At 44.6% G+C, this 26,875-nt stretch overlaps 3 protein-coding genes across 7 annotated transcripts in view; 1 reads left to right on the forward strand and 2 right to left on the reverse strand.

The window, feature by feature from the left end:
• LOC124039132 (cadherin EGF LAG seven-pass G-type receptor 1-like) overlaps positions 1 to 16,174 on the forward strand; it is an 88,092-nt gene extending 71,918 nt beyond the window's left edge. Inside the window, 20 exon segments of the mRNA XM_046355020.1 lie at positions 51 to 152; positions 403 to 497; positions 607 to 816; positions 1,805 to 1,988; positions 2,208 to 2,357; positions 2,436 to 2,676; positions 3,576 to 3,743; positions 5,440 to 5,566; positions 5,673 to 5,873; positions 6,352 to 6,526; positions 8,321 to 8,433; positions 8,525 to 8,604; positions 8,697 to 8,823; positions 9,074 to 9,199; positions 10,315 to 10,442; positions 10,719 to 10,825; positions 10,960 to 11,103; positions 11,225 to 11,440; positions 11,833 to 12,178; positions 12,287 to 16,174. Coding sequence (XP_046210976.1) covers positions 51 to 152; positions 403 to 497; positions 607 to 816; positions 1,805 to 1,988; positions 2,208 to 2,357; positions 2,436 to 2,676; positions 3,576 to 3,743; positions 5,440 to 5,566; positions 5,673 to 5,873; positions 6,352 to 6,526; positions 8,321 to 8,433; positions 8,525 to 8,604; positions 8,697 to 8,823; positions 9,074 to 9,199; positions 10,315 to 10,442; positions 10,719 to 10,825; positions 10,960 to 11,103; positions 11,225 to 11,440; positions 11,833 to 12,178; positions 12,287 to 12,311 — 3,065 coding nt within the window. The 3' untranslated portion in view covers positions 12,312 to 16,174.
• A 129-nt stretch (positions 16,175 to 16,303) lies between these two features.
• Positions 16,304 to 17,386, reverse strand: LOC124039171 (gamma-crystallin M2-like). Its single transcript, XM_046355080.1, has 3 exons — positions 17,293 to 17,386; positions 16,851 to 17,090; positions 16,304 to 16,646 (listed from the first exon to the last, which is right to left on the reverse strand). The coding sequence occupies exons 1-3, from the start codon at positions 17,368 to 17,370 to the stop codon at positions 16,362 to 16,364; spliced, it is 603 nt and encodes a 200-aa protein (XP_046211036.1). The 5' UTR covers positions 17,371 to 17,386; the 3' UTR covers positions 16,304 to 16,361.
• A 136-nt stretch (positions 17,387 to 17,522) lies between these two features.
• The window catches only part of LOC124039144 (receptor-type tyrosine-protein phosphatase eta-like), a 71,975-nt gene continuing 62,622 nt past the window's right edge, over positions 17,523 to 26,875 (reverse strand). For 3 of the 5 annotated variants that reach the window (XM_046355068.1, XM_046355051.1, XM_046355031.1), the window contains 8 exons: positions 25,111 to 25,201; positions 24,901 to 24,991; positions 24,552 to 24,625; positions 22,807 to 22,941; positions 21,056 to 21,172; positions 20,394 to 20,554; positions 19,968 to 20,103; positions 17,523 to 19,767 (listed from right to left, as the gene is read on the reverse strand). In XM_046355068.1, the coding sequence (XP_046211024.1) occupies positions 19,609 to 19,767; positions 19,968 to 20,103; positions 20,394 to 20,554; positions 21,056 to 21,172; positions 22,807 to 22,941; positions 24,552 to 24,625; positions 24,901 to 24,991; positions 25,111 to 25,201 (964 nt within the window). In that variant the 3' untranslated portion in view covers positions 17,523 to 19,608. Of the gene's footprint in view, positions 19,768 to 19,967; positions 20,104 to 20,393; positions 20,555 to 21,053; positions 21,173 to 22,806; positions 22,942 to 24,551; positions 24,626 to 24,900; positions 24,992 to 25,110; positions 25,202 to 26,875 lie in introns of those variants that run through there. The other 2 variants (XM_046355042.1, XM_046355059.1) reach the window with 2 other exon arrangements.

Below are 26,875 nucleotides of genomic sequence, written 5' to 3' on the forward strand. Positions count from 1 at the left end.
TCAATTTCGGATCTGTGATCGTTTCTGCTTGGTTGTTCTCTTTTCACTAGTTGTGTATGAGGGCTGTCCCAAAGCCTTTGATGCAGGGATCTGGTGGCCAACGACCCAGTTTGGACAACCTGCTGCAATGAAGTGTCCCAGGGGATCCACTGGTAAGCACAACAATCCTTTTCAGAATGTGAAAAATGTATTGGAATTACATAGACTTCACTGGAATTTTTCCAGACTTTATAATGTTTATACTGTTGTTGTTGTTGTTGTGGTTGATTTCCTCACAGTGTCAGCCGAGAGGCAAGAGGTCAACAGAGAATCTTCACGATTGGTCCTCTTCCTAACCCTTCTCTCCACCCCTTTCTTTCTCCTCCCCTCCATCCCTGTTTCACCCTCGCTCCTCTCCATTAGGCACGGCCATCCGCCACTGCAGCGACGAGAATGGCTGGCTGCCTCCCGATCTCTTCAATTGCACCTCTCTCACCTTCTCTCAGCTGAAAATAGAGGTATGTCTTGGTTTAACCTTTTATTCAAACTGGGAAGTCCCATTGAGATTAAAACCCTCCTTTACCATCGAGACACCTGTCTGACGTCTCCCTGACCTCTCACCTTCAGGACGAGGAGCTGCACCTCAACAGCTCCAGGATGGACGGAGAGAGGTCAAAGGGCATGGCCAGCATGCTGCGGAGCGCCACCAACCGCACAGCGGCCCTCCAGGGCAACGACGTGAAGACGGCCTACAGCGTGCTGACCCGCCTGCTGCAGTACGAGAGCCAGCAGCTGGGCTTCGACATGGCAGCCACAAGAGACGTCCACTTCCATGAGGTGGGCCGCTAGAAACATGCTTTAACTAGTGTTGAATACGCAAGTGCCATGTAGTGCACTTCCTCAACTCTCAAAATGATGTTGGAGGTGAAATAAGAAGGTAGACAGGATTAGCGATTCTTTGGCATCTCTACTCGTTGACATCAGGAACTCATATGAACTCATAGAAATATACCCTGACATGCCCTCAAGCTCTCTGTCATACTACATCCACCCCAATTTCCTCTCACAGCACAGTTTCGGGAGACTCGCTCAGCGTTGAAAGAATGACCCACATTGTTCGGTAACATAGCTCAACTGCTTAAGGATCCTGTTAGCTTTAAGTAACTAATAGTTTCCCCAAATCCTGCTTATAGCTGGTACCGGTTTCCTAAGAGCCTGTTTCCCTGGTTGGATATTTCTCCCCATATAGGGAATGTGATCCGGAGCCTATTATGTGGAAGTAATACAGTGCAATGATTAGCATGTTCTCTATGAGCTTTATTAAGGCCATGACCATGCTGGGCGCTAACGGCTAACTGTGTGCATTCTTGGCACCAGCCCCAGCGCATTAGGGTGTGTTAGGTACCAGAAGGTGCAGCTGGAACGGTTTAGGGGGTCAAGGACCAATCAGAGTGGAGTTTATTGAGTGATTGGACCAATGGGCGACTTGGGAGTAGTAGTTCCCCAGGGGTGGTTGGGCGTGGGGCCAGATTGCACAGGTGATGTTATGAGATGATGTCTGTACAGTGACCCCCCCCTTCCTGTATAGGGCAGCTCGCCTTTCCTTCTTTTGTTTTCTCTCCTCCTTTCTCTCTGTTCTGTTGGCATTGATTTCACATGCTTCATTTGGGATATATGATACAGAGGATGGATTCTGTTTGTCGCTGATGTATGCGGGAATGATACCATACCAATCGGTAATGCACGGTATGACGTGGGTGAATGCAGAGTATTGTATAGTATAGATATGCCGTAGGTGGATGACAAATGTGTGTAAATATTCTAGAACATGGTCCGAGCGGGCAGTGCCATCCTGGACCCTGCTAACAAGGGGCACTGGGAGCAGATCCAGCGTTTCGAAGATGGCACGGCCCTACTTCTGCATAGCTTTGAGGAGTACGCCCAAACCCTGGCCCAAAACATGAGGAAGACCTACCTGAAACCCTTCACTGTTGTCACGGACAATATGAGTGAGTCCACCTGCAATGCAACGACACAATTATTTGCTTGCGGTAACCTGATTAGCATGGCTAATTCATGCAAAGTGATGTTACATAGCCTAAAATAGCCTACTGTACCACCAATACCTCTGGTGTGTGACAAGCATAATTAACAACCATTCTCTCTCTCTCTCTCTCTCTCTCTCTCTCTCTCTCTCTCTCTCTCTCTCTCTCTGTCTGTGCTCACAGTTGTTTCTGCGGATTACTTGGACCCGTCCAATCCAGAACAGGCAAACATCCCGCGTTTCCAAGAGATCCAGGCCTATCCAAAAGAGATGGAGTCCTCCGTCCGCTTCCCAGAGTTCCCAACACAACACGAGCAGCCGGTGGAGGTTAAAGGTGGGCTTAAACGGGTCGGATACGTGTGTGTGATTGATTGATTTCATTCATTCATTTATGGTCATAATATCATTACAGCAGTCTCCACAGCACCAACCAGAGACTCAACAGCCACAGATGACCCCATAGCAACAGCCACAGACGCCTCTCCTGTCCAGACTGAGTCCACTGACTCCTCAACTGTCGGTCACCAGGCGTCTGCCAAGAAGAAGCGTCACGCTGAGGTCCCAGGCCCTCTCCCTGTTGCCGTGGTGATCATCTATAGGACCCTGGGACAGCTCCTGCCTGAAAACTACGACATTGATCGTAGGAGCCTGAGGTACTTCTTACATTTCCTCCTCAGTCTTACCACATAAAACACGTTGGTTGTCTTTAAAATATGCTGTCTAGTGTATAATTCAAAGATCTTACACAGTGCCGTGTATACGACATGCGACGAGCTTCGCCACACACAGAACATATAAACAACTGTTCTCTCCTTGACAGTTCACTTGTATAGAATGTGCGCGTTTGTAGAACTGCGCGTTTGTGCAGTTGTGTGTGTGGACAAGGAGGTTCAATTCTATCAAGCTTTTAGTGCTGTTAGTCAAATCAAATCAAACTTTGTCACATGCGCCAAATACAAGTGTAGACCTTACCGTGAAATGGTTACTTGCAAGCCCTGAACCAACAGTGCAGTTCAAAAACAAAAAGTAACACAATAAGAATAACAATAATGAGGCTATATACAGGGTGTACAGGTACCGAGTCAGTGTGTGTGGGTTAGTTGAGGCAATCTGTACATGTAGGTAGGGGTAAGTGACTATGCATAGATAATAAACAGTGAGTAGCAGCAAAGGGAGGGGGTGTTACTGTGTGTCCTTTTGTTTTGGACTAGTTTTCATTGTGGTAGATGTTTTTACTGCTGTGGTCCTGCCTCACAGTTGTAACCCGAACCTTACGGTAAGTCATTCTCGATAAGAACCCGAACCTTACGGTAAGTCATTCTCGATAAGAACCCGAACCTTACGGTAAGTCATTCTCGATAAGAATGTATATTGCATGAATACAGTCAATGTAAACACACGTGTGTGTGTGTGTGTGTGTGTGTGTGTGTGTGTGTGTGTGTGTGTGTGTGTGTGTGTGTGTGTGTGTGTGTGTGTGTGTGTGTGTGTGTGTGTGTGTGTGTGTGTGTGTGTGTGTGTGTGTGTGTGTGTGTGTGTGTGTGTGTGTGTTTAGACTCCCCAACCGGCCCATCATCAACACCCCAATTGTGAGCACGGTGGTTCACAGTGAGAGGGTACCCTTCACCATTCCTCTTGCACAACCCATCACCCTGGATTATAGACTACTGGAGACAGAGGAGAGGACCAAACCTGTCTGTGTCTACTGGAATCATTCCATCGCGTAAGGATGAGTATTCCTATAAATGCTCTTATTCCTACAGTGGTTCCTCAATTAGATGTTTTGAGACTTCGAGGTCATTTGTGGTTTAGTACGGTACCCTGCGTCACTGCTTCATTGCTCCAGACCACCACAAGGGGGAGGTAAAGCACTGATGATGCTTTTGGGTCCCAAGGTGCTAAATGTGTCTCTATCTGACAATGAACGGGCGACATAAACCTAAATAGAAAATTGTGCACGGACTTCGAAATTGAATTTCAATGAACTGAATGATGAGGATGAAGAAGGTGATTGAATTTAGAACAATGTTGTAAGAATTGCTATTCCTCTGTCCTTCAGCGCACACCCATAAAAAATACACTTGTTTTTTTTGGACGGGGGTCAGAAGAAGCTGTAGCTGGACTGTTAGCATATTACTTACTAAAACAGTTGTTACACAAAGGTTTCTATATCTAAGAGAAATGATCATGTTCAATTATATTCCATGATATTCTTTAGATGTATGTGTTGACTCAACATAAATGTATGCAAGTGATGTCTGCTAAGTAATCAAGTTGATGGTGCAGTCATATAGCTGCACCTACATAAAACTGAGTGACTCACTCCTTCAAGGCTTTGGATCAAAATAAATAAGTACAACTATTATTTTTGATAGCCTTTAATAAAGAAATGTTTTGGTTATCCTGACCTGGATGCCATGTAGTTTATTCTCTAAAAGTACAAATATTACCACGGTCTCTTGCGCATGTCATTTTCAAGATTTGCCCTAACCTAAAATGCCCCTTGGATATTCATTTAGAATCCTCCAATCCTCTAAATGTAATTATTGGCCAAGAGCCATGTAGATTGCAAAATAGTTGGGAAGAGATTTTCGATGGCACATGGTTTATGAATTGACACGCAATTTCCCGTTCCTCCTGAAATGGCCAGCAGTCAAATGCGTTCTCTCCGTCGCCCACACGCACTTTAAATATTTGTATAATAAAGCGTTTGAAGGCTGACATTGGTTGTTTTTACGCATTCGTGAAGTAAAGCGCTCTAGCTGACACGCGGTGGTTCATCTGATGAAGGTGGGCCTATTTATATAATGAATATGAATTCGGAAGGCAGAAATGATTAAATATTAAAGCATTAGACCTCTCACTGAAGGTGCCAGTCCTACAAAGTTAAACTTAAATCCAAACTGGTTGGAGATAAGAGTACATGGCCATAAAGCCTAGATAAGTTTTCAAGTTGTTCAAACATTCATAGATGACCAGCAGGGTCAATAATATAAACAGTGGTTATAGAGGGTGCAACCCGGTAAGCACCTTGTGAGTAAATGCCAGTTGGCTTTTCATAGCCGAGAGAGAGAGAGAGAGAGAGAGAGAGAGAGAGAGAGAGAGATCAAATTAATTAAGCTACATTTCTTAAAATCCATCCCATATACCATGTTCTTGCAAAAAAAGGTTTCAAATTCTCTAGCACAGCCAATATTAAATACTGTTAAATGCTTCTCAAAGATTCCCCCTGGTGGTCAAACTAGCACTAACTCTCATTAATGGCAACAATGGCTGACAATGAAAGCTCGCAAGGTGTCCTGCAGTACAACTTTTACTGGAACAACCACTGTACCATAGGTTTAAAATGGAGTTTAGCTAGATTCTGTTGAAAAATTGAGAAAAAAAATCATACCCAACAATCTCTATTTTGTGTCCAGTGTTCAAGGAATGGGAGGCTGGTCTGCCAAGGGGTGTGAGCTGGTGTTCAGGAACAGCACTCACATCAGCTGCCAGTGCAGTCACATGTCCAGCTCTGCTGTGCTCATGGACATCTCCAAAAGAGAGGTACTGCCCTGAGCCCTCTACCCCACACACGAGGTCAGCTTTAATGTTATTATTTTATAACTTGAATTATTTGATCTGACCTCCTATTCTGTGTTTACCTCCTCAGCATGGGGAGGTGCTACCCCTGAAGATCATCACCTACACCACTGTGTCAGCATCGCTATTGGCCCTCCTCATCACCTTCCTCCTCCTGGCCATCCTCCGGAAGCTCCGCTCCAACCTACACAGCATCCACAAAAACCTGGTGGTGTCCATCTTCCTCTCGGAGCTCATCTTCCTCTTCGGAATCAACCAGACTGAGAATGTGGTGAGGGCCTAGCACGTGACCCTGAGGCACACCCCAAAAAACACTCTCTCTTTGTCTTGTTTCTTTATTATAGACTCTCCACTTATTGATATACCTGCAGGATAAAACATAGTCTCTACTGTAAATATATTGGTTTACAGCATTGTGTGGAGGGGAACTCCAAGAGGAAGGCTACAGAGCTGGCCTTGGGTCTCCTCTCCCCTCCACAACTTTGAAATGAATTTGTCTTTTAATGCTAGTGAGTTGTGACTGTATTGGCTGTGCCTGATCATCTTAGTGGCTTTATCTTGGATAATAATAGTTCTGTTTCTGTCTGGCAATGTGTGGAGTTGGCGTTAGCGATCGCATTGTGTTCTGTTGTTATAGATTGGAAGTTACTGAACCCGACTTATTTCACAGAGGGCCCAACAGACATTTGGCACAGATTTCTTTTAAAATGGGGGCTTTAATCATCTTTCCCAACCTCTCTGTCCCTCAGTTCACGTGTACAGTGGTAGCCATCCTGCTGCACTACTCCTACATGTGTACATTTGCCTGGATGTTCGTGGAGGGACTTCACATCTACCGCATGCTGACTGAGGTCCGCAACATCAACCATGGCCACATGAGATTCTACTATGCCATTGGCTGGGGCATTCCTGCCATTATCACCAGTGAGTGAGACGCACACACTCTCTCTCTCTCACACACACTCCCCACCGACACACACACACAGACAGACACACAGACACGCATGCAAACAAATACATTCCCGCTCATTTTATGCACACAAAGACAGAGGGGGACACAGATGCATGGAGAAAACATACCGAAAGTAACCACACCGTGGACTTTTTCCACATTTTTCTGTGTCACAGCCTGAATTTAAAATGGGTTACATTGAGATTTTTTGTCACTGGCTTACACACAATACCCCATAACGTCAAAGTGGAAAGTGGAAAGTGGAATTATGTTTTATTAGACATTTTTTTTTACAAATGAATTAAAAATGAAAGCCTGAAATGTCTTGAGAGACAATAAGTATTCAACCCCTTTGTTATGGCAAGCCTAACTTAGTTCGGGAGTAAACATGTGCTTAACTAGTCACAGAATAAGTTTAACATGATTTTTGAATGACTACCTCATCTCTGTACTCCAGATAACAATTATATAAGGTCCCTCAGTCGAGAAGGGAATTTCAAACAGAGATTCAACCACAAAGACCAGGGAGGTCTTCAAATGCCTCACAAAGGGAACCTAATGGTAGATTAGGTTCCCTTTGGTAGATTATGTCCCTCAGACATTGAAATTCCCATTTGAACATGGTTAAGTTATGAATTACACTATCAATAAATCCAGTCACAGCAAAGATACAGGCGTCCTTCCTAACTCAGTTGCCGTAGAAGATGACAACCGCTCAGGGATGTCACCATGAGGCCAATGGTGACTTTAAAACAGTTACAGTTCAATCGCTGTGATAGGAGAAAACTGAGGATGGATCAACAACATTGTAGTTACTCCACAATACTAACTAAACCAAATGAGTGAAAATGAAGCATCTACAGAATAACAAATATTCCAATTTATGCATCCTGTTTGCAATAAGGTACTAAAGTAAAACGGACAAAAATGTAACAAAGGAATCATCTTTATGTCCTGAACACAAAGTGTTATGTTTGGGGCAAATCCAACACAACGTTCCACTCTACATATTTTCAAGCATGGTGGTGGCTGCATCATGTTATGGGCATGCTTGTCATTGGCAAGGACTAGGGAGTTTTTTAGGATAAAAAGAAACGGAATAGAGCTAAGCACAGACCAAATCCTAGAGGAAAACCTGGTTCAGTCTGCTTTCCAACAGACACTGGGAGAGAAATTCATCTTTCAGCAGGACAATAACCTAAAACACAAGGCCACATCTACACTGGAGATGCTTACCAGGATGACATTGAATGTTCCTGAGTGGTCTAGTTACAGTTGACTTAAATCGGCTTGAAAATCTATGGCAAGACTTGAAAATGGCTGTCTAGCAATGATCAACCTGACAGAAGTTGAAGAATTTTTTGCAAATATTGTACAATCCAGGTGTGGAAATCTCTTAGAGACTTACCCAGAAAGACTCCCAGCTATAATCCTTGATGATTCTAACATTAATTGATAAATCTGCAAAAATGTATGAAAATATGTTTTTACTGTCTTTGTGGGGTATTGTGTGTAAAATGTATAACACAACACAATGTGGAATAAGTCAAGGGGTATGAATACTTTCTGAAGGCCCTGTACTCTTCAAGTCAGGGATGGGGTCAATTCCCCCCAAAATTCCTGTCAATTCGGAAACTAAACCAAATTGGAATCCCACATTTTCCTATTTGAAAAGCATTGAAGGGAATTGGAATTTCAGTGTAGTTTCTGAATTGACAGGAATTCAAAAGGAATTGACTAACTGTATGTGGTTTCCTCTCTTGTAGGCCTTGCAGTAGGGTTGGATCCTCAGGGTTATGGTAACCCAGACTTCTGTTGGCTTTCTGTCCACGACACACTCATCTGGAGCATCGCTGGGCCCATCGCTATCATAGTACTGGTGAGTGTGTGTTTCGGCCACTCTTTATTTGTTGTACTAGACTGTATTGGTTATGGCTGTTATTCATCTCCATCTCATGTATCTCCCTTAGGTCAACATGACTTTATTCTTCCTGGCCGCCAAGGCCTCGTGCGGAAAGAGACAGTGGACATTTGAGAAGTCTGGAGCAATGTGAGTACTTCGAAACAGGATAGGGTTTAGATAATAGTTGGCACAACGTGTCGGCTGGATTCCATTCAAGAATAACAACCTCTCCTCTCCAGCTGTTCTCTACGCATAGCCTTCGTCCTCCTGTTGCTCATCAGTGCTACCTGGGTCCTGGGCCTCATGGCAGTCAATAGTGATGTACTCTCCTTCCACTACCTCTTTGCCATCTTCAGCTGCCTCCAGGTATTTGTCTTTTTGCCTTGTCATAAAAAAGTACTTCAAAATCCCTGAAATATATTGGCTCTGTTTATCTGACATGCAATTCTCTCTCTCTCTCGCGCTCTCTCTCTCTTGCACTCTCTCTCTCTCTCTCTCTCTCTCTCTCTCTCTCTCTCTCTCTCTCTTGCACTCTCTCTCTCTCTCTCTCTCTCTCTTGCTCTCTCTCTCTCTCTCTCTCTCTCTCTCTCTCTCTCTCTCTCTCTCTCTCTCTCAGGGTGTGTGCATCTTCTTCTTCCTCTGTATTTTCAACAAGGAGGTGAGGATCAACCTGAAGAACGTCCTGACAGGAAAGAAGTCCATCGTGGAAGATTCTACTGCCACCCGCACCACTTTACTCACAGTATGTACACATCAGTCAATATCTAAGTGTACTAAACCCGTCTACATTCAAATCCCCTGGAGTCGATCATCGAATTAGCATAATACACCTTTCCCTAATATCGAAAGGTGAGACTTCCATGAAAACAGACCGGTCGGTTGTTTTTCTCTAGGACGCCCACAAGCCTCACAAGACTCGTCTGAAGGTAGCCCAGTATCAGTTTGAAAAATGATTGGAAGCATACACTGAGTGTACAAAACATTAAGGAAACCTGCTCTTGCCATGACATCAGGTGAATCCAATTTGAAGCTATGGTCCCTTATTGATGTCACTTTCAATCAGTGTAGATTTTTTTTTTTTTACCTTTATTTAACCAGGCAAGTCAGTTAAGAACAAATTCTTATTTTCAATGACGGCCTGGGAACAGTGGGTTAACTGCCTGTTCAGGGGCAGAACGACAGATTTGTACCTTGTCAGCTCGGGGGTTTGAACTCGCAACCTTCCGGTTACTAGTCCAACACTCTAACCACTAGGCTACGCTGCCGCCCCAAGGGTAGGATGAAGGGTAGGAGACATGTTAAAGAAGGATTTTTATGCCTTTCAGAGGGTGAATGGTCAAGACAAGATTTAAGTGCCTTTTGAACGGGGTATTTTACAGGAGTAGGTGCCAGGCGCACCGGTTTGTTTCCAGAACTGCAACCCTGGTGTGTTTTTCACACTCAACAACAGTTTCCTGTGTGTCTCAAGAATGGTCCACCACCCAATGGACATCCAGCCAACTTGACAGAACTGTGGGAAGAATTGGAGTCAACATGGGCCAGCATCCCTGTGGAACGCTTTCGACACCTTGTATGGTCCTTCCCCCGATGAATTGAGGGCAATAATCTCAGGGCAATAATTTTTTTGATGATCATTCTTTCATACTTACAGGGGTCCTACATTTCTAAATGGTATGACCTTGGTGTGACCTTCTTAAAACAATTCCATATGTTAGCTCAGTAGAAACCCAGCCACGGGCCCTTTGATTTTATGGGGATAAATACTAGATATTCATCATAAAGGGGATCACATAAACATTACCTGATGCTGCTGATGGTGACGATTCAACCCACATTCTACCTCTTTGATGCCCCCAGCGTTCTTTAAACGGTAAGTACTCGTTCACGGAGGAGGAGGGTTTGTACCGCACGGCCATTGGAGAGTCCACTGCCTCCCTGGAAAGCACGGTCAGATCAGCCCACAGCCTCAGCAGCAGCCAGGCCAGGTAACTCACTGGGTGGCAGTCGGGTTGTACTGAAACCGGGTTTTAATTAGGGCTGCAAAATTCCAGTAACCTTCCAAAATTCCCAGCTTTCTAAGAAAGCCCTATTGGAGGATTCTGGATTTCCTGCTTATGGAATGTTCCAACCAGTATTTCGGGAAAACTTGGGAATTTTGGGAAGGTTACCGGAATGTTGCAACCCTAGTTCGACTGGAACAAAATTATCGTTCATGTTCAAATGATTATTTCTGTACTCATCATGTTTCTTTCTACCTACAGGAATGGCTCGGAGCAAAAGCATACTACATCCTCCCGCTCAGCCAAAAAGAGTTACAGTGGAGAGGGAGACTCCTCCATCTTCATCCGCAAGCGTTCCAAGAAAGATAGTACGAGTCTTATGCACAAACTGCATGTCATCTGTTTTAGTCTGATCCCAATACTTGTCATGCCATTGGCTGCTTGGGCCTACATTTCAGATGTCCGATAGTAAGTAATAGCTTGTGTGTTTCCATGGTGACAGATTCGGACTCGGACAGCGAGCTCTCGGTGGATGAGCACAGTAGCTCCTACGCCTCGTCCCACTCATCAGACAGTGATGATGACAGAGGGAGCCGCAAACATAGGTGGAACAACGAGAGACCGCCCCAGCACAGTACACCCAAAGGTAACGGGACTCAAGTTCAAACACACACACAAATGGATTTCAATAGAACTATATGACATAAAATCTCAGATTCATTTTTAGGCGAATCTCATATAAACTGTTTATTTTGATACTTTTGTAGTGGATACGGCGGCCAATCACACGAAGCCTCACCGGCCAGTTGAGCCGCCGACAGTCAGTGAGAGCGAGGAGCCCTGCGGGTTGGAGACGCTGCGTATGGAGACCAAGGTCAACGTGAAGCTCCACCAGGACAGAAAAGGCAATGGGGAGTCACCCTCCCAGAACGGTAGCGCCCCTCCCAGCTCACCTGACAGCAACCAGACAGAGAAGAGAAGGGGTGAGAGAGAGAGAGACAGACTCCGATCTGACCATTCAGGCCCTTTATAATTGACCTTTTTCAAGAATGTTCCAAATCAAATTAATTGTGCGACTGAATCACCATGTCAACGTTCTGTGTTATGTTTTGCTATCCAAATAAGTTTAGTGTGTGTGTGTGTGTGTGTGTGTGTGTGTGTGTGTGTGTGTGTGTGTGTGTGTGTGTGTGTGTGTGTGTGTGTGTGTGTGTGTGTGTGTGTGTGTGTGTGTGTGTGTGTGTGTGTGTGTGTGTGTGTGTGTGTGTGTGTGTGTGTGTGTGTGTGTGTGTGTGTGCCTCTGGGTGTGTTTACTTGCATGATTGACTGTGGTCTGTACACTCACCCTTTGTGTGCACGTGTTTGCATCCTCTGTCAGGCATTCTGAAAAACAAGATCACTTACCCTCCCCCGCTGACTGACAAGAACATGAAGAATCGCCTGCGGGAAAAATTGAGCGACTACAACCCCCCCACCATCTCCCCCAGAACTACCCCAGTCGCAGTCCCCGTCCCCCCATCTCCCGTCTCCCCTCGTCTTTGCGCTGTGACCGGGGGAAACCGGGTCCTCATTAAACCCCCACCTCGCCCACCCGTGCCTCCATGCCCTCCGTTGTCTCCACAGGACCTGCGCAACGGGTTTGTCATGACAACGACGAGGACGACAATGTCGCCATTGGTCAATGGTGTCAACGGGGTTCAATACGCCCAAGACTCAGACTCAGAGTGAGTGGTCACGAGATACTGGCAGCCATGTTGCATGTCTATCAGATATGTTGGATAATAAGTCAATCACTTTCTGACTTTAAAAACTCTCTCTGTCTCTCTCAACAGTGGTAGCAACGAAACCTCAATCTGACCTGGATGGAATTCCAGGTAGACAACCAAGGAAGAAGGGCTACTGCGCTAATACCCTATGTGGGATTCAAGGGTCACTATGACCCATTCCAGTAGGCCACAGGACCCCTAAACTCATATGAAGATCAGTTGCCTGCCCACAGACAGTTGCCTGCCCAAGGGAAAAAGGGAAGAAAGTGTTGGACGAAATCCCACAGGACAGCGTGAAACTACATGTCCCAGTATGCAGCAGTGAGTTGGAAAAACAAAATGATGCACTTCACAGCACTGCCACCAAGTGGCGCTGTCTGTAGTTATTCAGTGCAGGCGGCATCAGACAGCAGGTTCGGATTGTAGACTTTTCTGTCACCAGATGTGCCACGACGTGACGCTGATCTCATGAATCATTAAGACTAAGTGCCCAGCTGTGTTTGCCCACAGAGGCAGAAACATCAAAAAAACGAATCAATGCCTTTGGTCTGTGTTATTATCTTGTAGATATGTTTTCTTATTCTTCTTTGTTACGTGTTTATAGGACAGGAAGAACTCATTTGTACATTGTAAGTGTTATTATTGTAATATGATATTTTTGGGACATCGTGTGTAAGATATGACACTCAACAAGGTTTTTTTTACAGATGTTTTATGAATTTGCCACCTTTTAAGAAAGGTGCCCCCAGTCTGAAAATACTCTGCTGATTAATAATGTGATGTTTAATGTATTCAAACACTCACATAGTAAGTGCAGCTGAACAAAAGCCACCTTAAAGTAGTAATTGTAACATAGGGAGTTGCGTTCATCTCTGTATTAGAGTGTAAGGTCTTGTCCATTCAAATGGTATCTAAATCAAGTTCTGGTCACTGAATGACTTTGAATGAGAAAAATGCACTGAAACCGTAATACTTCCATTACAAGCTCCAGTCAATATCAGAGTAATATGTAGAAATAAATTGCTACTCTAGAACGGTTAGTAGAAGCACTAAGGTGTGCGCCTTCTGAGTGTTAACTTGGCATGTTGTGTCATTGCAACCCTTCTTCATATTCCCTATCCTATCTTTCCATGTACGCATCTCCGGAGGTCCTCAAGCCGTAGAGCATTGTGAAAAGGTCATCCAGTAGCATGTCTGTATTCTGATTTTCAACTCATTAGAATAGCAAGTTACAGTATTATTTCCAAGAGAACAGTAGTCCTTTTAAGTATCAACAGCGTGCCTTTCTCCCTGCCAGCGAAGAGCATAGTGTCTAAATGCAAGATAACCTCTACGGTCTACTTCAATGATACTTTCATCCCTCAGATCTCCTTCCGCTCTTTCATGTTTTATACAGATGAGTCCGGTCTCTATAAATCTGTTCTCTTTCGAGTACTTGTTTTCCCGAAGTACCACACGTGGGGATTCGCTGGAGGTGGATCCCTACGAAGAACCAATCACACAACGTCTGTCGGACACAGGTGAGCCCTCCCCTCCTTCATAAGGCGCAACTCGCTGGCCACCGGTCAATCTGGTGTCTGAAGGATGCCGGCGAGACGCCCGGTGTAAGAACGAGAAGAAGAAAGAGAGGGGAGAGGAAGCGCGGAGAAGATGGCGGAAACTGAGGTTTTGTTTGAAACTGCTAGTGAGTCGGGTGAAGCTAATAGCACATAAAGTGAGAATGAGTGGGTGACCGTGGCAAAGAAGATGGGACGCAAGAGATGTAAAAGTTGTGTAAAATAGGAAATCCCTAGACCAGTTTTTAGTCCGATTGAGGGTTTTAGGTCAACGCTACTTGGGAAATCCATTTAATGTCTCGAGGAAAGTGTGGCGTTGGTGAGAGTCACAGGGAGTGGTTGTATTTCGATTTTCTTTGTGTGCCCACGGAATGTGTTTTAAGACTAAAACAGATTTTCGTAGCAGGGCGCCTACCAAGGGGGTTATTTCTGCGGTGGAGCAAGAAATAAAGGCAGAGGATATTACCGACGACATCGATGGAGTGGTTGGTGCCCGTCGACTGACCTGTACGGTAGACGGAGAAAAGACATTCACTTCATCAGGCTACTTTTCTTTGATGAGGTGTCTCTCCCTTCTCATATAAAGTTAGGATTAATGAGATACCTTGTTGTGTCATAAATGTAAACGATTTGGTCATGTGTCAAGTGTGTGCAGAAGGGATGAGTACCGTATGCCAGGTGAAGTGAAATGCGGCAACTGCGGAGGTGAACATGAGCCCCCGGATTCCTGGAATGCCCCGTTAGGGTGAGGGAGAATGAGGTGTCCAGAGTAAGGAGTGTCCAGCGTGTCTCCTATCTTGAGGATGTGAGAAGAGTGGAAGGAGTGAGTGTCGGGGAAGAAACCGTAGAGCCACCGCCACCAGTGAAGGCTTCTCATCAACCGAGGGATCGTGAAATGTTACATGTTAAAAAGGTGGACTTTGTATTATTTATTGCAATGGTCATAAACAGTACAGCGCAAGGCGGAGAAGAAGTCTAGGAAAATTGGAATCATTGTGAATGCAGCTGAACGTTCTTGGGGGGTCTTCGGGAAATCCGTCCTGTGAATGTTCCCGCCGTCGCAGGCCCCTGAGCCTGTGGAGGGTAGCCCCTGAGCCTGTGGAGGGTAGTATTTTGGAGTGGACTGTGATTGAAGAAGTGGCGTGTTAGTTGGCGTGTTTCATTTTGTATTTTGTATGGTGTCGTTTTCCCACTTACCCGCAATGTTTCTTTTTTGTTTCTTATTCAATACCCCATCCAGCTGGTTTGCGGTAATGCACCATTAACAATTGGTGCCAACCGCCGTTAAACCCCATCGAATAAGTACAACACTGGTCATTCTCACCTCTCTTCCTTGCAGAAGAATTACTACGGGCTCCTGAAGCTCTCCCTCAGCACCTCTAGAATCCTGTCTTTCTACCTAATCGTTCTCACGACCTTACCGCTGCTGAACATAGTGCCTCAGCTCCTGTCAATCGTGTTTCTTTTTCCTGACTCCATTTCTGCCTCTGTTTTTCTCTGCCTTCCTTTGGATAGTGGAGGCTTTTATATTTACTGATAATAGCAGGTGGGTTTACAGCCCACTGAGGGCTGATTTTATTTTTACCAGAGAGAGGTATTGGCTACCTCTTGGGAACTTTTCACAGACATCTCATTTTTGTAGGAGATTTGCAATGTGACATGTCGGGCCGCCCCTCATATGTTTAAGAGGTTTTACTGAATGGAATCGCTGCACCTTCGTTAGCGCATTCTATCCTCAGTGTCGGAGCCTCTGCGGGGTAATGCAGTTGGGATTACCCTGTGTTCTGGGAGAGCCTCTCTGAGATATGGGAGTTGGCAAAGATTCCCCACTTGTGATAGGTCAACATTAGTATTTGAAAGAGAACTGATAATGAGTGAGACATATCACCGCATTTCTCTGCTCGCGAGGAATCGAGGCATGCTTGAGATTTTTATTTTAGATTTTTTTTAACTTTATTTAACTAGGCAAGTCAGTTAAGAACAAATTCTTATTTTCAATGACGGCCTAGGAACAGTGGGTTAACTGCCTGTTCAGGGGCAGAACGACAGATTTGTACCTTGTCAGCTCGGGGATTCGAACTTGCAACCTTTCGGTTACTAGTCCAACGCTCTAACCAGAGGGCGGGGACGAGTGGCGCCTTTATAAGGAGGGAGGGCTCATCTCATTTGCCACTTGACCTGTCTGCCTCCTGTGATTAGTTCTTCATAGTGAACCGCCCTCAGCGAATCCCCATATGTGATACGTCTCACTCATATTATCAGAGAACCGGGGTAACGAAAGTGACCTTTAAGATATTGTTTCACAGACACTGGAATCATTATTGTAATATGCATTTTTTTGTGAAAAGACACTGGAAATGAGACTTTAGGAACAGTAAAATAAACCACATTTGGATGTTTTGTATTATTGTTTAGTGTTTTATGTATTCCTTGGGTCATTAAGAATAGGTATGACATATTTGCATGTTTTCAGTATGGCCTGTCAAGGGGTTTGGCTAAAGGGTCAAATAGATATATGCAAGAGTTGTTGTTTTTATATACATTTTATTCAATGGCTTCTCTTCTTTACATTAGTAAAGCAATATCTAGTAACAGGACTCATTGATACGCCTCATGCTCATGAACCTCATGCCCATAGAGCCCATGCTCATCTGATTGAAGTTTCTGTACTCTCCAGGCCTCATGTACATCATCCTGCCTCTGTACTGGGGCTGCTCGTACATGAGCCAGTGGCCGTCCATCACGTTGCAGGACATGCAGTTGTTCATGCGGTAACGACCCATGATGTCGTCACAGTCGTCCATCATCTCGTGCATCTGACCTCCGAAGTTCTCCCTCTCGTAGATCCTCATCCTGTAAGATCCTCTGTGCTGTAACGTGACGAAACAACATGTTTTACTGAGAAATCTGCACAGCTCAGGAACTTCCTGACAAAAATGGGTAACGCAGCGTCGTAGATTGTAGACATATAGAGGAATGGACACAGGTGTACGTTTCTCTGAAATCAACGGCATAAAATGCTACAAACGAAATGTTATGGGGATCATGCATGAAACCATGCATGAAATGTTTACCATGGGGATCATGCGACAGGATCTGATGTCATTCATTCCCATCATGCGCTGATAGTCAGAATACTCTCCCCTCTTCATGAACCACTGGTTTCCCATGTAGTTGGGGCGGTCGTAGACCATGTAGCAGCCGCTCTCAACCCTGCAGGACTGGCAGCGGCTCAGGTAGGAGGACATGTCAGGGCAGTCGCTGCTGCACTCATAGGAACGACCCTGGAAGTTCCTGTCCTCGTAGAAGGTGATCTGAAAATAAGCAGGAATCCTTATGAACCATTCAAACGTACAAACAAAAACATTTGCCACGTTCTGGGCCCTGCCCAATCCCACTACCAATCAGGTTTCTGCAATTAAGGTTGCCTTGTGCTCTGACACTAGAGTACAAGACAGCCCTTAGTCTAGCAATCTAGGAAAATGTATATTTATATATTTATGCACTAAAATATACTTTGCTGTTCATGTTCATGCCGGTGGAGGTCATGTTGTCTCTCTGCTGCTGCTGCTGCTCTTGATGTGGAACTGACATCCTACCTGTTTAAAACCTCTTTTTATACCTGTGGCCACATTGTACTAACCCCTGACTCAGCAACATGGCCTAGAGGCCCCCAGAGCACTGCGCTTTGCTCCATCAAAATAACTTTAAAAAGCTGTTTCTCTCTGAACAAAGTAACAATGACCCTTTGTGAAAGGCTCAACAATAAACAGTTCTCCCCTCGTCCCGTTTTCAGCCGACGATCATGAGGCACTTGCAAAATGATAACTTTCTAGTGCTTACCTCAAAGAATTCAACGCAGACTAACTACCGTGTTTACCAAATGTTACAATTTGTTGCTCGTTTTCAATGAACCTTTAACTGAATTATTTGACCCCAGTTAGTTTTGTTCTAACTGAACAAAAGCTTGGGCCGTTGTCTCAGTCAACGCCATGGACATTGTGGGCATGTGGTGGAACAGAGAAGCTGACACTTGTAGAGAGAAAAGAGTGCAACATCTTTAATCCCAGGATCGACAGACGGAAGGATACAAATAGAACACCTCGACCTTTTCGTCCTCTGCATTGTACCAGCGAGACTCACATAGTGTGTCACACCGCAATTGTAACACAATTCCTACACCACTCCATAAAACGTCCTAAAACTCTGAGGAAGCGTATTTGCAGTCAGCCATGTGCATTGTGACACAAAGACAGTACAACAGTATCAGGAGAGTGGCTTTAAATTCAACCACAGCTGATCTGTAAATCTATGACCTATATCCAGAAACATCCCTTATTCCCAAGCCATTTATAGATATTTGTGTCATTTTGACCAGAAGAATCCACCAAGCATATCACTATCGGAAAAGCTAGGTAGAGCCGCTACCATGTTGCTTTTACCAATCCAATTCTTTCTGATCTAGGGAGTAGAGAGGTTGTTTCTGGACAGGTCCCATGAATTCATGTGTATATATATATAACCACATATTTCCAAAAAGTGCAAATTGCCTCATGGAAAACTGCCGCCCCAATGACTGCAAACCTTTTCCTGCTCCTATGATAGAAACATCACCAATAGACATTAAGCAAAGCATTACACGAGCCCCTTTCTATAGAACATACAGTAGGTCAACAACAAGCAGTAGGAGAACATTTCATAATGCATAGCCCATGAGTCTTTGAGGGTGAGAGATGAGCTGAGTTTACAGACTGAAGTTTTGTGAATGGTGATTTCGTATTTGAATGGTGATTTCGTATTGCACAAAGTGGGTTTCAACAGTCAGGAGGGCCACAGGCTCACACAGCGGTTTCTCAATCACTTCTCATGATCACCTCAAGAATATGTAGACCAGCCTTAGACAGCTATAGGAGAATTTAAAAAGCTGCAGTGTAAAAACGTAAATGCATCCAGTGCTTTACGCAGAACAGCGCATAAAAACACAAAAGGTTCTCACGAAACACCTCGTTTTAAACTCGCCGAGATATCCAAATTCTCTGGAGTGAAAGTGTAACGTTTGACTTCACGTATCTAATACTAAATCATATTTGTATAGGCCTATTGCCAGGAGTAGTTCTCTTCTTCTCCTCTAAAACAGTGTATTGTGCTTGTCCAGACATTGTACATAAGGAAAAATATAATTGCACCACCTAGTGGAAACTCTTGGGAGGGCACGTCAAGGCTCAGAAGAGAGGAGAGTTTTTCTTTTTTTAAATGGTTGGATAATTGTTATGTTGGGTGCTAATCCCTACCTAAAGATGGAGATATCTGGCAAACACAACATTGGGCCCATTTAACAATACACGAGATCTGCATTTAATTTGATATTAATATACATATATATATATATCTTTGTATTCATTTACATCTCACACAGTATAACCACACATCCTTTCACATATATTACCTGAGCAAGTATTCTTAACATATTGGCAATACTACAACAATCACAATAAGAGAGCAAGCAGACATTCAAAGTATCAGCAATATAAAAATATGGAAATATAAGAATTACATCTCTAAAATATGATTGTACACATTCCATTGTTGGTCTTTGGATGAAAATTGTGCGTCTGTTCCTCTGAACAGTTACCTCCCTTGTTATTTTTCCTACTTCCACAACGTGTTTACCAAATAAATACTACAAAAAACTAGATCAATAAATACAGTGTGTCTATGAAAAAACTTTCCCTTTTATAAGCTCGTCTCTACAGGCCTGTCTGGCTGATACTGGAGGAGGGGAGTGGAGGACGACTGGGGAGGAATAGAGAGAGGAACGAGTGGACCAGAGGCCTACGCGTTGTGGTAGCCATTCTTCGATGTATCCTTCCTGGGTTCTACGTTCTCGTATATGGTGAGTGCAGCCGTGTTCTGGTAGATTAAATCCACGTTGGTTCCAGTTCTGGATCGGATGATGTCCATGGCACACTGGTTTAGAAACACATACTGCTCCTGTAAGACAATAACACAATGTACTACAATTAGGATGAAGCCAACTTGACCGTTCAGATGTCAATACATTTTTCACCTAGTGACCACATAAGCACCCGGAGCATAACTTCCACTTTTAACCACAGTGACGTATTGTACAGTAGGCCTGTATTAAACCCAGAAACATGCTGAAATGTAGACCAGTGTGGGCAGTGACTGACCTCTGTCTGCACCATGAGGGGCCGGTGCATGCGCAGGTCGTGGATGGTGCCGTACACGTCCACCATACTCTCCCTCTCTATCTGGAAGATCAGCCGGTCGATGGCTATGAAGGTGCCTGTCCGTCCCACACCCGCGCTGAGTGGAGAGAGAGACAGAGAGTGAGAGAGACAGATAGTGAGAGAGACAGAGAGTGAGAGAGACAGAGAGTGAGAGAGAGAGAGAACGAGAGAGAGGAGAGAGAGCGAGCAAGCGAAAGGGAGAGAGAGGAAGGAGAGAGAGAACGAGAGAGAGCGAGCAAGCGAAAGGGAGAGAGAGCAGAGAGAGCAGAGAGAGAACTAATGTTAATTTACTTTTTAAACCAATTACGCTTCTTGAGGTTAACTAAGATAAACAGTGTGTGTGTATGTGTGTGTGTGTGTGTGTACCTGCAGTGGACGACGGTGGGGGAGTGGCGTGAGTACTGGTCCATGTGTTCTCGGACCAGGTGTCTGAAGTTGATGAGCAGCTCGGTGGTCTCGGGGACGCCGTGGTCCGGCCAGGCTGTGAAGTGGAAGTGACGTACTGAGCGTGTCTCAACCGTCTTCACCTGTCAGCCACACAAACACAGGGACACTTACCGATAAGCACTAAGGAATGCATGACATGTAATGAATGACCCCTTCCAGGATCCGATTAACAGAGTAGTAGTTGAATCAGAAAACATCTGCTAAAATTCCTTTAAAAAAAATAATTTTTACATTTTAAAAAATGTAACTAGGCAAGTCAGTTAAGAACAAATTCTTATTTACAATGACGATCTACACCGGCCAGACCTGGAACGACGCTGGGCCAATTGTGCGCCGCCCTATGGGACTCGCAATTACGGCTGGATGTGATACAGCCTGGAAATCGAACCAGGGACTGTAGTGACACCTCTAGCACTGAGATGCAGTGCCTTAAACTGCTGCGCCACTCGGGAATGAATGGAACAGAGTCGAACATTTTCATATGTTTGATGTGTTTGATACCGTTCCATTTATTCCATAACAAGGAGCCTGTCCTCCTATAGCTCTTCGCACCAGCCTCCTCTGTTATCACAGCCACTTACATTTTTTACGTCAAAGTCCCTGATGGTCCAGTCTTCTAGGGGGATCTCAGAGGTGGTTGTCACAGTGATATTCTCAAAGTGCTTGGTCTCAGATGGATAGTATTCCTCACATTTGACCTTAGCGGAGAGAGGTGGGTGGGTGAGAGACAGGTGTGCTGTTATGAATTGTGGTAGCTTAGTGTGAGGACATGTGGGTCAGGACTTATTTCCATAGAGTTAGATAGAGGACTCATCTTTGTATCTGTGCCATTAAGGCGTCTGTGACAGCATGGGCAGTGCCATTGAGGCTATCCCCATTTTAAAGTAGTACATTTTCTTCTTTTTTTGTGTTTGAAGAAAGCGCAACACTAATATTGGTGATTTACCTCTTCCTGCGAGTCCTAAACCAAATTGTGTGTGTCATTCATTTATTGTGGTCACTACATGATAGTGATATTGCTTAAAGCAATTTACTAACCAAAGGCAACCCAATTTTGAAGAAGAAGATAATGCTCTCCGTTTTTTCATCTAGTTGTTCAGTACAGTTCCACACATTTTTTTTTTCCCGTACTGAAAGCAGTCCTTGATAATTGATGATTGCACAGGTGTGTGGGTTTGGCACTTAGTGAGAGAGAGGTGGACAGGTTAGCCTTTCGGACTGGTGGCTTGCCAGTGTTTGTTAGTGTAAATACTCATGTTTGAGCATGCCTTTTGCAAATTTCTGTGTAAATATTTTCATTTTGGTCACCGTCCTAGCTTGGGCTTGACGACTGGCATCGAGACCGATCCGGCCCTGAATCGGGTGGTGTGCTGTCGTGTGTGTGTGTGTGTGTGTGTGTGTGTGTGTGTGTGTGTGTGTGTGTGTGTGTGTGTGTGTGTGTGTGTGTGTGTGTGTGTGTGTGTGTGTGTGTGTGTGTGTGTGTGTGTGTGTGTGTGTGTGTGTGTGTGTGTGTGTGTGTGTGTGTGTGTTAGATTGGTTTTTATTCAACCAGGAAATTCCCATCGAGACACCATACCTGTCCGAGAAGGCAACAGCAGTCAGTACAACATTACAAAGTATAAAGCGTACACTACAATCAACACAGCAACACGTCATCAAGCCGATCTGAGCCCGATTTCCCAAAAGCCTCTCAAGGCTCTGTTCATCATTAGAACCATAGGTTGCATATGAACACATGCAGTACAGATGTAGTTGTCTGCACATGTAAAGCAAGGTCCAGCCCACCATTTGATACAAGGTGCAATGGTGGGTGAGCGACTTGGCATTTGTGACAAAGCGCAAAGATGCGTGCTAGACTGAGTCCAGTCTCTGTAGCAACGAGGAGACTGCATGCATGTACACCGTAATCAATTACTGAAAGAAACATGGCTTAAACAAGCTTCTGTCTTGCCTCAAACGGAAAACAAGCCTCAAACGGTGAACTTTGTAGACAGCTTCTGGTACCAATGTATTTGTAGAGTGACACCTTTTAAATGGAGGTGCCCCCAGATGTGAAAGGGCTAACCTTCTCTGGCTGAGATCCGGCTACGGCGGAATTCCTACATTTCACTTATGGTGCATTCAAGACTAGCTTGACACCATATAGAGAGGTCTGCAGTGACTCAAAAGCAGCCTGGAGCGCTTCAACAACCTCAACCAGAGAAGGAGCATTGGAGTAGATGACTATATATTCTGCATACAGATGCAGCATGGGTGGTTTTACATCCCCTTTCCAACACACTAAATGTGTGTGCATGTGCACGCGTACGCGTACGTGTGCGTGTGTACTCACTCGTCCCTGTTCGTTACAGCGTGTCAGCATGACCAGAGTCTGGACATTCTTCTCCCAGATCATCCTCCAGAACTCGTTGACAGTGCCGGGCAAAGGACCCTGGGCCGCAATAAACTCCTTCCTGGAGTTGTAACCCTGGCAGTGGGGACATATTGACCCAGGACGTGAGCATCTACAACAAGCACTATCGAACGTTCGTACATATTTTCATTCTGACTCTGTACATCCTGGTAATGTGAGACGGATGTGACATAAGAGATGAAATACTTCTATAACCTGAAAATAAAGACTTATATCTGAGTGTTAATATAAGTTACAGTGCCTTGCAAAAGTATTCATCCCCCTTGGCATTTTCCCTATTTTGTTGCATTACAACCTGTATTTTAAATGGATTTTTATTTGGATTTCATGTAATGGACAAACACAAAATAGAAAAGAAAAAAAGAACTTGTTTAAAAAATATATTTAAAAAAGAAATGTAAACGGGAAAGTGGTGCGTGCGTATATATTCATCCCCTTTGCTATGAAGCCCCTCAATAAGATCTGATGCAACCAATTACCTTCAGAAGTCACATCATTAGTTAAATAAAGTCCACCTGTGTGCAATCTAAGTGTCACGTGATCTCAGTATATTTACGCCAGTTCTGAACGGCCCCAGAGCCTGCAACACCACTAAGCAAGGGGCACCACCCAGCAAGCGGCACCATGAAGACCAAGGAGCTCTCCAAACAGGTCAGGGACAAAGTTAGGGAGAAGTACAGATCAGGGTTGGGTTATAAAAAAATATCAGAAACGTTGAACATCCCACAGAGCACCATTAAATCCATTATTCAAAAATGGAAAGAATATGGCACCACAACAAACCTGCTAAAAGAGGGCCGCCCACCAAAACTCACGGACCAGGCAAGGAGGGCATTAATCAGAGATGCAACAAAGAGACCAAAGATAACCCTGAAGGAGCTGCAAAGCTCCACAGCGGAGATTGAAGTATCTGTCCATAGGACCACTTTAAGCTGTATACTCCACAGAGTTGGGCTTTACGGAAGAGTGGCCAGAAAAAAAGTGTTCACCAAAAAGCATGTGGGAGATTCCCCAAACATATGGAAGAAGGTACTCTGGTCAGATGAGACTAAAATTGAGCTTTTTGGCCATCAAGAAAAACGCTATGTCTGGTGCAAATCCAACACTGCTCATCACCCCGAGTACACCATCCACACAGTGAAGCATGGTGGTGGCAGCATCATGATGTGGTGATGTTTTTCATCGGCAGGGACTGGGAAACTGGTCCGAATTTAAGGAATGATGGATGGAGCTAAATACAGGGAAATTCTTGAGGCAAACCTGTTTCACTCTTCCTGGGATTTGAGACTGGGACGGAGGTTCACCTTCCAGCAGGACAATGACCCGAAGCATACTGCTAAAGCAACACTCGAGTGGTTTAAGCGGAAACATTTAAATGTCTTGGAATGGTCTAGTCTGAATACATACGCACGCTCAACTTTTCTGTTTTGTGTGTTATTTCTTGTTTGTTTCACAATTAAACATATTTTGCATCTTAAAGGTGGTAGGAATGTTGTGTAAATCAAATGATACAACATAGGAAAAATGCCAAGGGGGGTATATACTTTTGCAAGCCACTGTATCTAGCTATATCGATCATGCTTTGTGAAATAAGCAGACCTGAATCAGAGAGAGTCAGAGAAAGCTGATTATGATAGCGGTGATGATGATGGGTCAGTACGCACCGGGATGTAGTTAGAATTGATGTAGTCATCAAATGGACTTCCATGGATGGACAGTTTCACTCTAGAGGAATCATCTGGGATGTGGAAAAGAGGAGCAATGAGGATTGATAGAACTGAAAGAGAATTCCTGTCACTCTGCCCAGAGACAAAGCATCATAAACTCAACCACTCTAGTGTAAAGGCTTGCTTGAATAAACAGCTAAGCTATTGAATAAACAAAGGTGTTAGTCTGTATGGAAATGAGGATGGAGGATTAGATATGATAAGCTATGGTAGCTATGGTAAGCAGTGGCAGGGGGACAGGGGTCGTTGTCATGGAGACAGGGTTCAGGGGTCATGGTTGACTCACAGGGAAGCACATTGTTGTAGCGGTTCTTAGACTTGTTCTCCATGGCCAAAGCGCTGGTTTTTGCTTGGGCTGTTCCCACTAGCTTCAGGTCCTAGAGGGAGAGGGAGACATTAGGAAACCAGGCATATTTACAGAATACAGAACATCAACTGATGCCCGATGGAACATCAAAAATATTTGTATGAACGAATAAATAGATTTAGATTTTACCTCAAACTCCTCAGCGAAACCACAGTTGGAGTCTGCTCTCTGCTTCTTGTAATAAGCCTCGTAGTCCTCCACCCTCACAACAACGGTTCTGCTAATAGAGACGCAGGAGACGAGCATTAACACAAACACGAGTGACACCCAGAAACGGTGTGCAACTCTACCTGTTGATTCATTCAATGTGTCAAGTTGTTAAGATGGCGCCGAAGAAGATGGCTGACATTTTACATCCTCGCAACCAATTGTGCTATTTCGTTCGTGTTTTTTGCGTTGTTTGTAACTTATTATTTTCACTTAATTTGCAGATAACGTTGCTGCTACCATCTCCTATGACGGAAAATAACTTCTGGACATCAGAAATGGGATTACTCGCCACGAACTGTAAGAAGCTTTTTAGAGACCCACTCTAATTCGCATACTGCCCCAACAGATCCACAGATGACGCAATCTCAATCACACTCCACACTACCCTTTCCCACCTGGACAAAAGGAACACCTATGTGAGAATGCTGTTCATTCACTACAGCTCAGCGTTCAACACCATAGCGCCCACAAAGCTCATCACTAAGCTAAAGACCCTGGGACTAAACACCTCCCTCTGCTACTGGATCCTGGACTTCCTGATGAGCCGCCCCCCAGGTGGTAAGGGTAGGTGACAACACGTCTGCCACGCTGATCCTCAACACTGGGGCCCTTCAGGGGTGTGAGCTTAGTCCCCTCCTGTACTCCCTGTTCTCCCACGACTGCGTGGCCAAACACGACTCCAACACCATCATTAAATTTGCTGACAACACTACAGTGGTTGACCTGATCACCGACAACGAGACAGCCTATAGGGAAAACAACCTCTCCCTCAATGTGAGTAAGACAAAGGAGCTGATCGTGGACTACAAGAAAAGGCGGGCCGAACAGGCCCCCCAATAACATCAACGGGGCTGTAGTGGAGCAGGTCGAGAGTTTCAAGTTCCTTGGTGTCCACATCACCAACGATCTATCATGGTCCCAACACACCAAGACAGTCGTAAAGAGGGCACAACAAAACCTATTCCCCCTCAGGAGACTGAAAAGACTTGGCATGGGTCCCCAGATCCTCAAAATGTTCTACAGCTGCACCATCGAGAGCATCCTGACCGGTTGCATCACCTCCTGGTATGGCAACTGCTCGGCATCTGACCGTAAGGCACTACAGAGGGTAATGCGTACAGCCCAGTAAATCACTGGGGCCAAGCTTCCTGCAATCTAGGACCTATATAATAGGAGCGCCAAGTCTAGGACCAAAAGGCTCCTTAACAGCTTCTACCCCCAACCCATAAGACTGCTGAACAATTCATCAAATGGCCACCGGACTATTACATTGACATCCCCCCCTCCTTTTGTTTTGTACACTGCTGCTACTCGCTGCTATTATCTATGCGTAGTCACTTCACCCCTACCTACAAATGACAAATTACCTCTAACCTGTACCCTACCTCTGTATATAGCCTCATTATTGTTATGTCATTGTGTTCCTATTTATTATTTTTTTAACTTTTATTTATTTGGTAAATATTTTCTTCACTCTTCTTGAACTGCACTGTTGGTTCGGGGCTTGTAAGTAAGCATTTACACGATAAGGTCTACACTTGTTGCAATCGGCGCATGTGACAAATACTGATTTGAAGTCTCCTAATAGGTTACCATACGAATCGATACTCACACTTTAGCCCTGGGGGGGATGCATTCAATTTCAAACTGAGATGGATCAGAAACAAGTGAAGGATCATCATAA

Source organism: Oncorhynchus gorbuscha, linkage group LG01 (genome assembly GCF_021184085.1).
Source record: "Oncorhynchus gorbuscha isolate QuinsamMale2020 ecotype Even-year linkage group LG01, OgorEven_v1.0, whole genome shotgun sequence".
Classification (NCBI taxonomy): Eukaryota; Metazoa; Chordata; class Actinopteri; order Salmoniformes; family Salmonidae; genus Oncorhynchus; species Oncorhynchus gorbuscha.

Excerpts from the sequence above, each read along its gene's own strand:
- LOC124039171 (XM_046355080.1), bottom strand. The coding sequence starts at position 17,370 with ATGTCAGTTCCACATCAAGAGCAGCAGCAGCAGCAGAGAGACAACATG. Across the intron at positions 17,091-17,292 it reads GCATGAACATGAACAGCAAA|ATCACCTTCTACGAGGACAG; the intron begins GTATATTTTAGT and ends GCTTATTTTCAG. Across the intron at positions 16,647-16,850 it reads CCTGTCGCATGATCCCCATG|CACAGAGGATCTTACAGGAT; the intron begins GTAAACATTTCA and ends GTCACGTTACAG.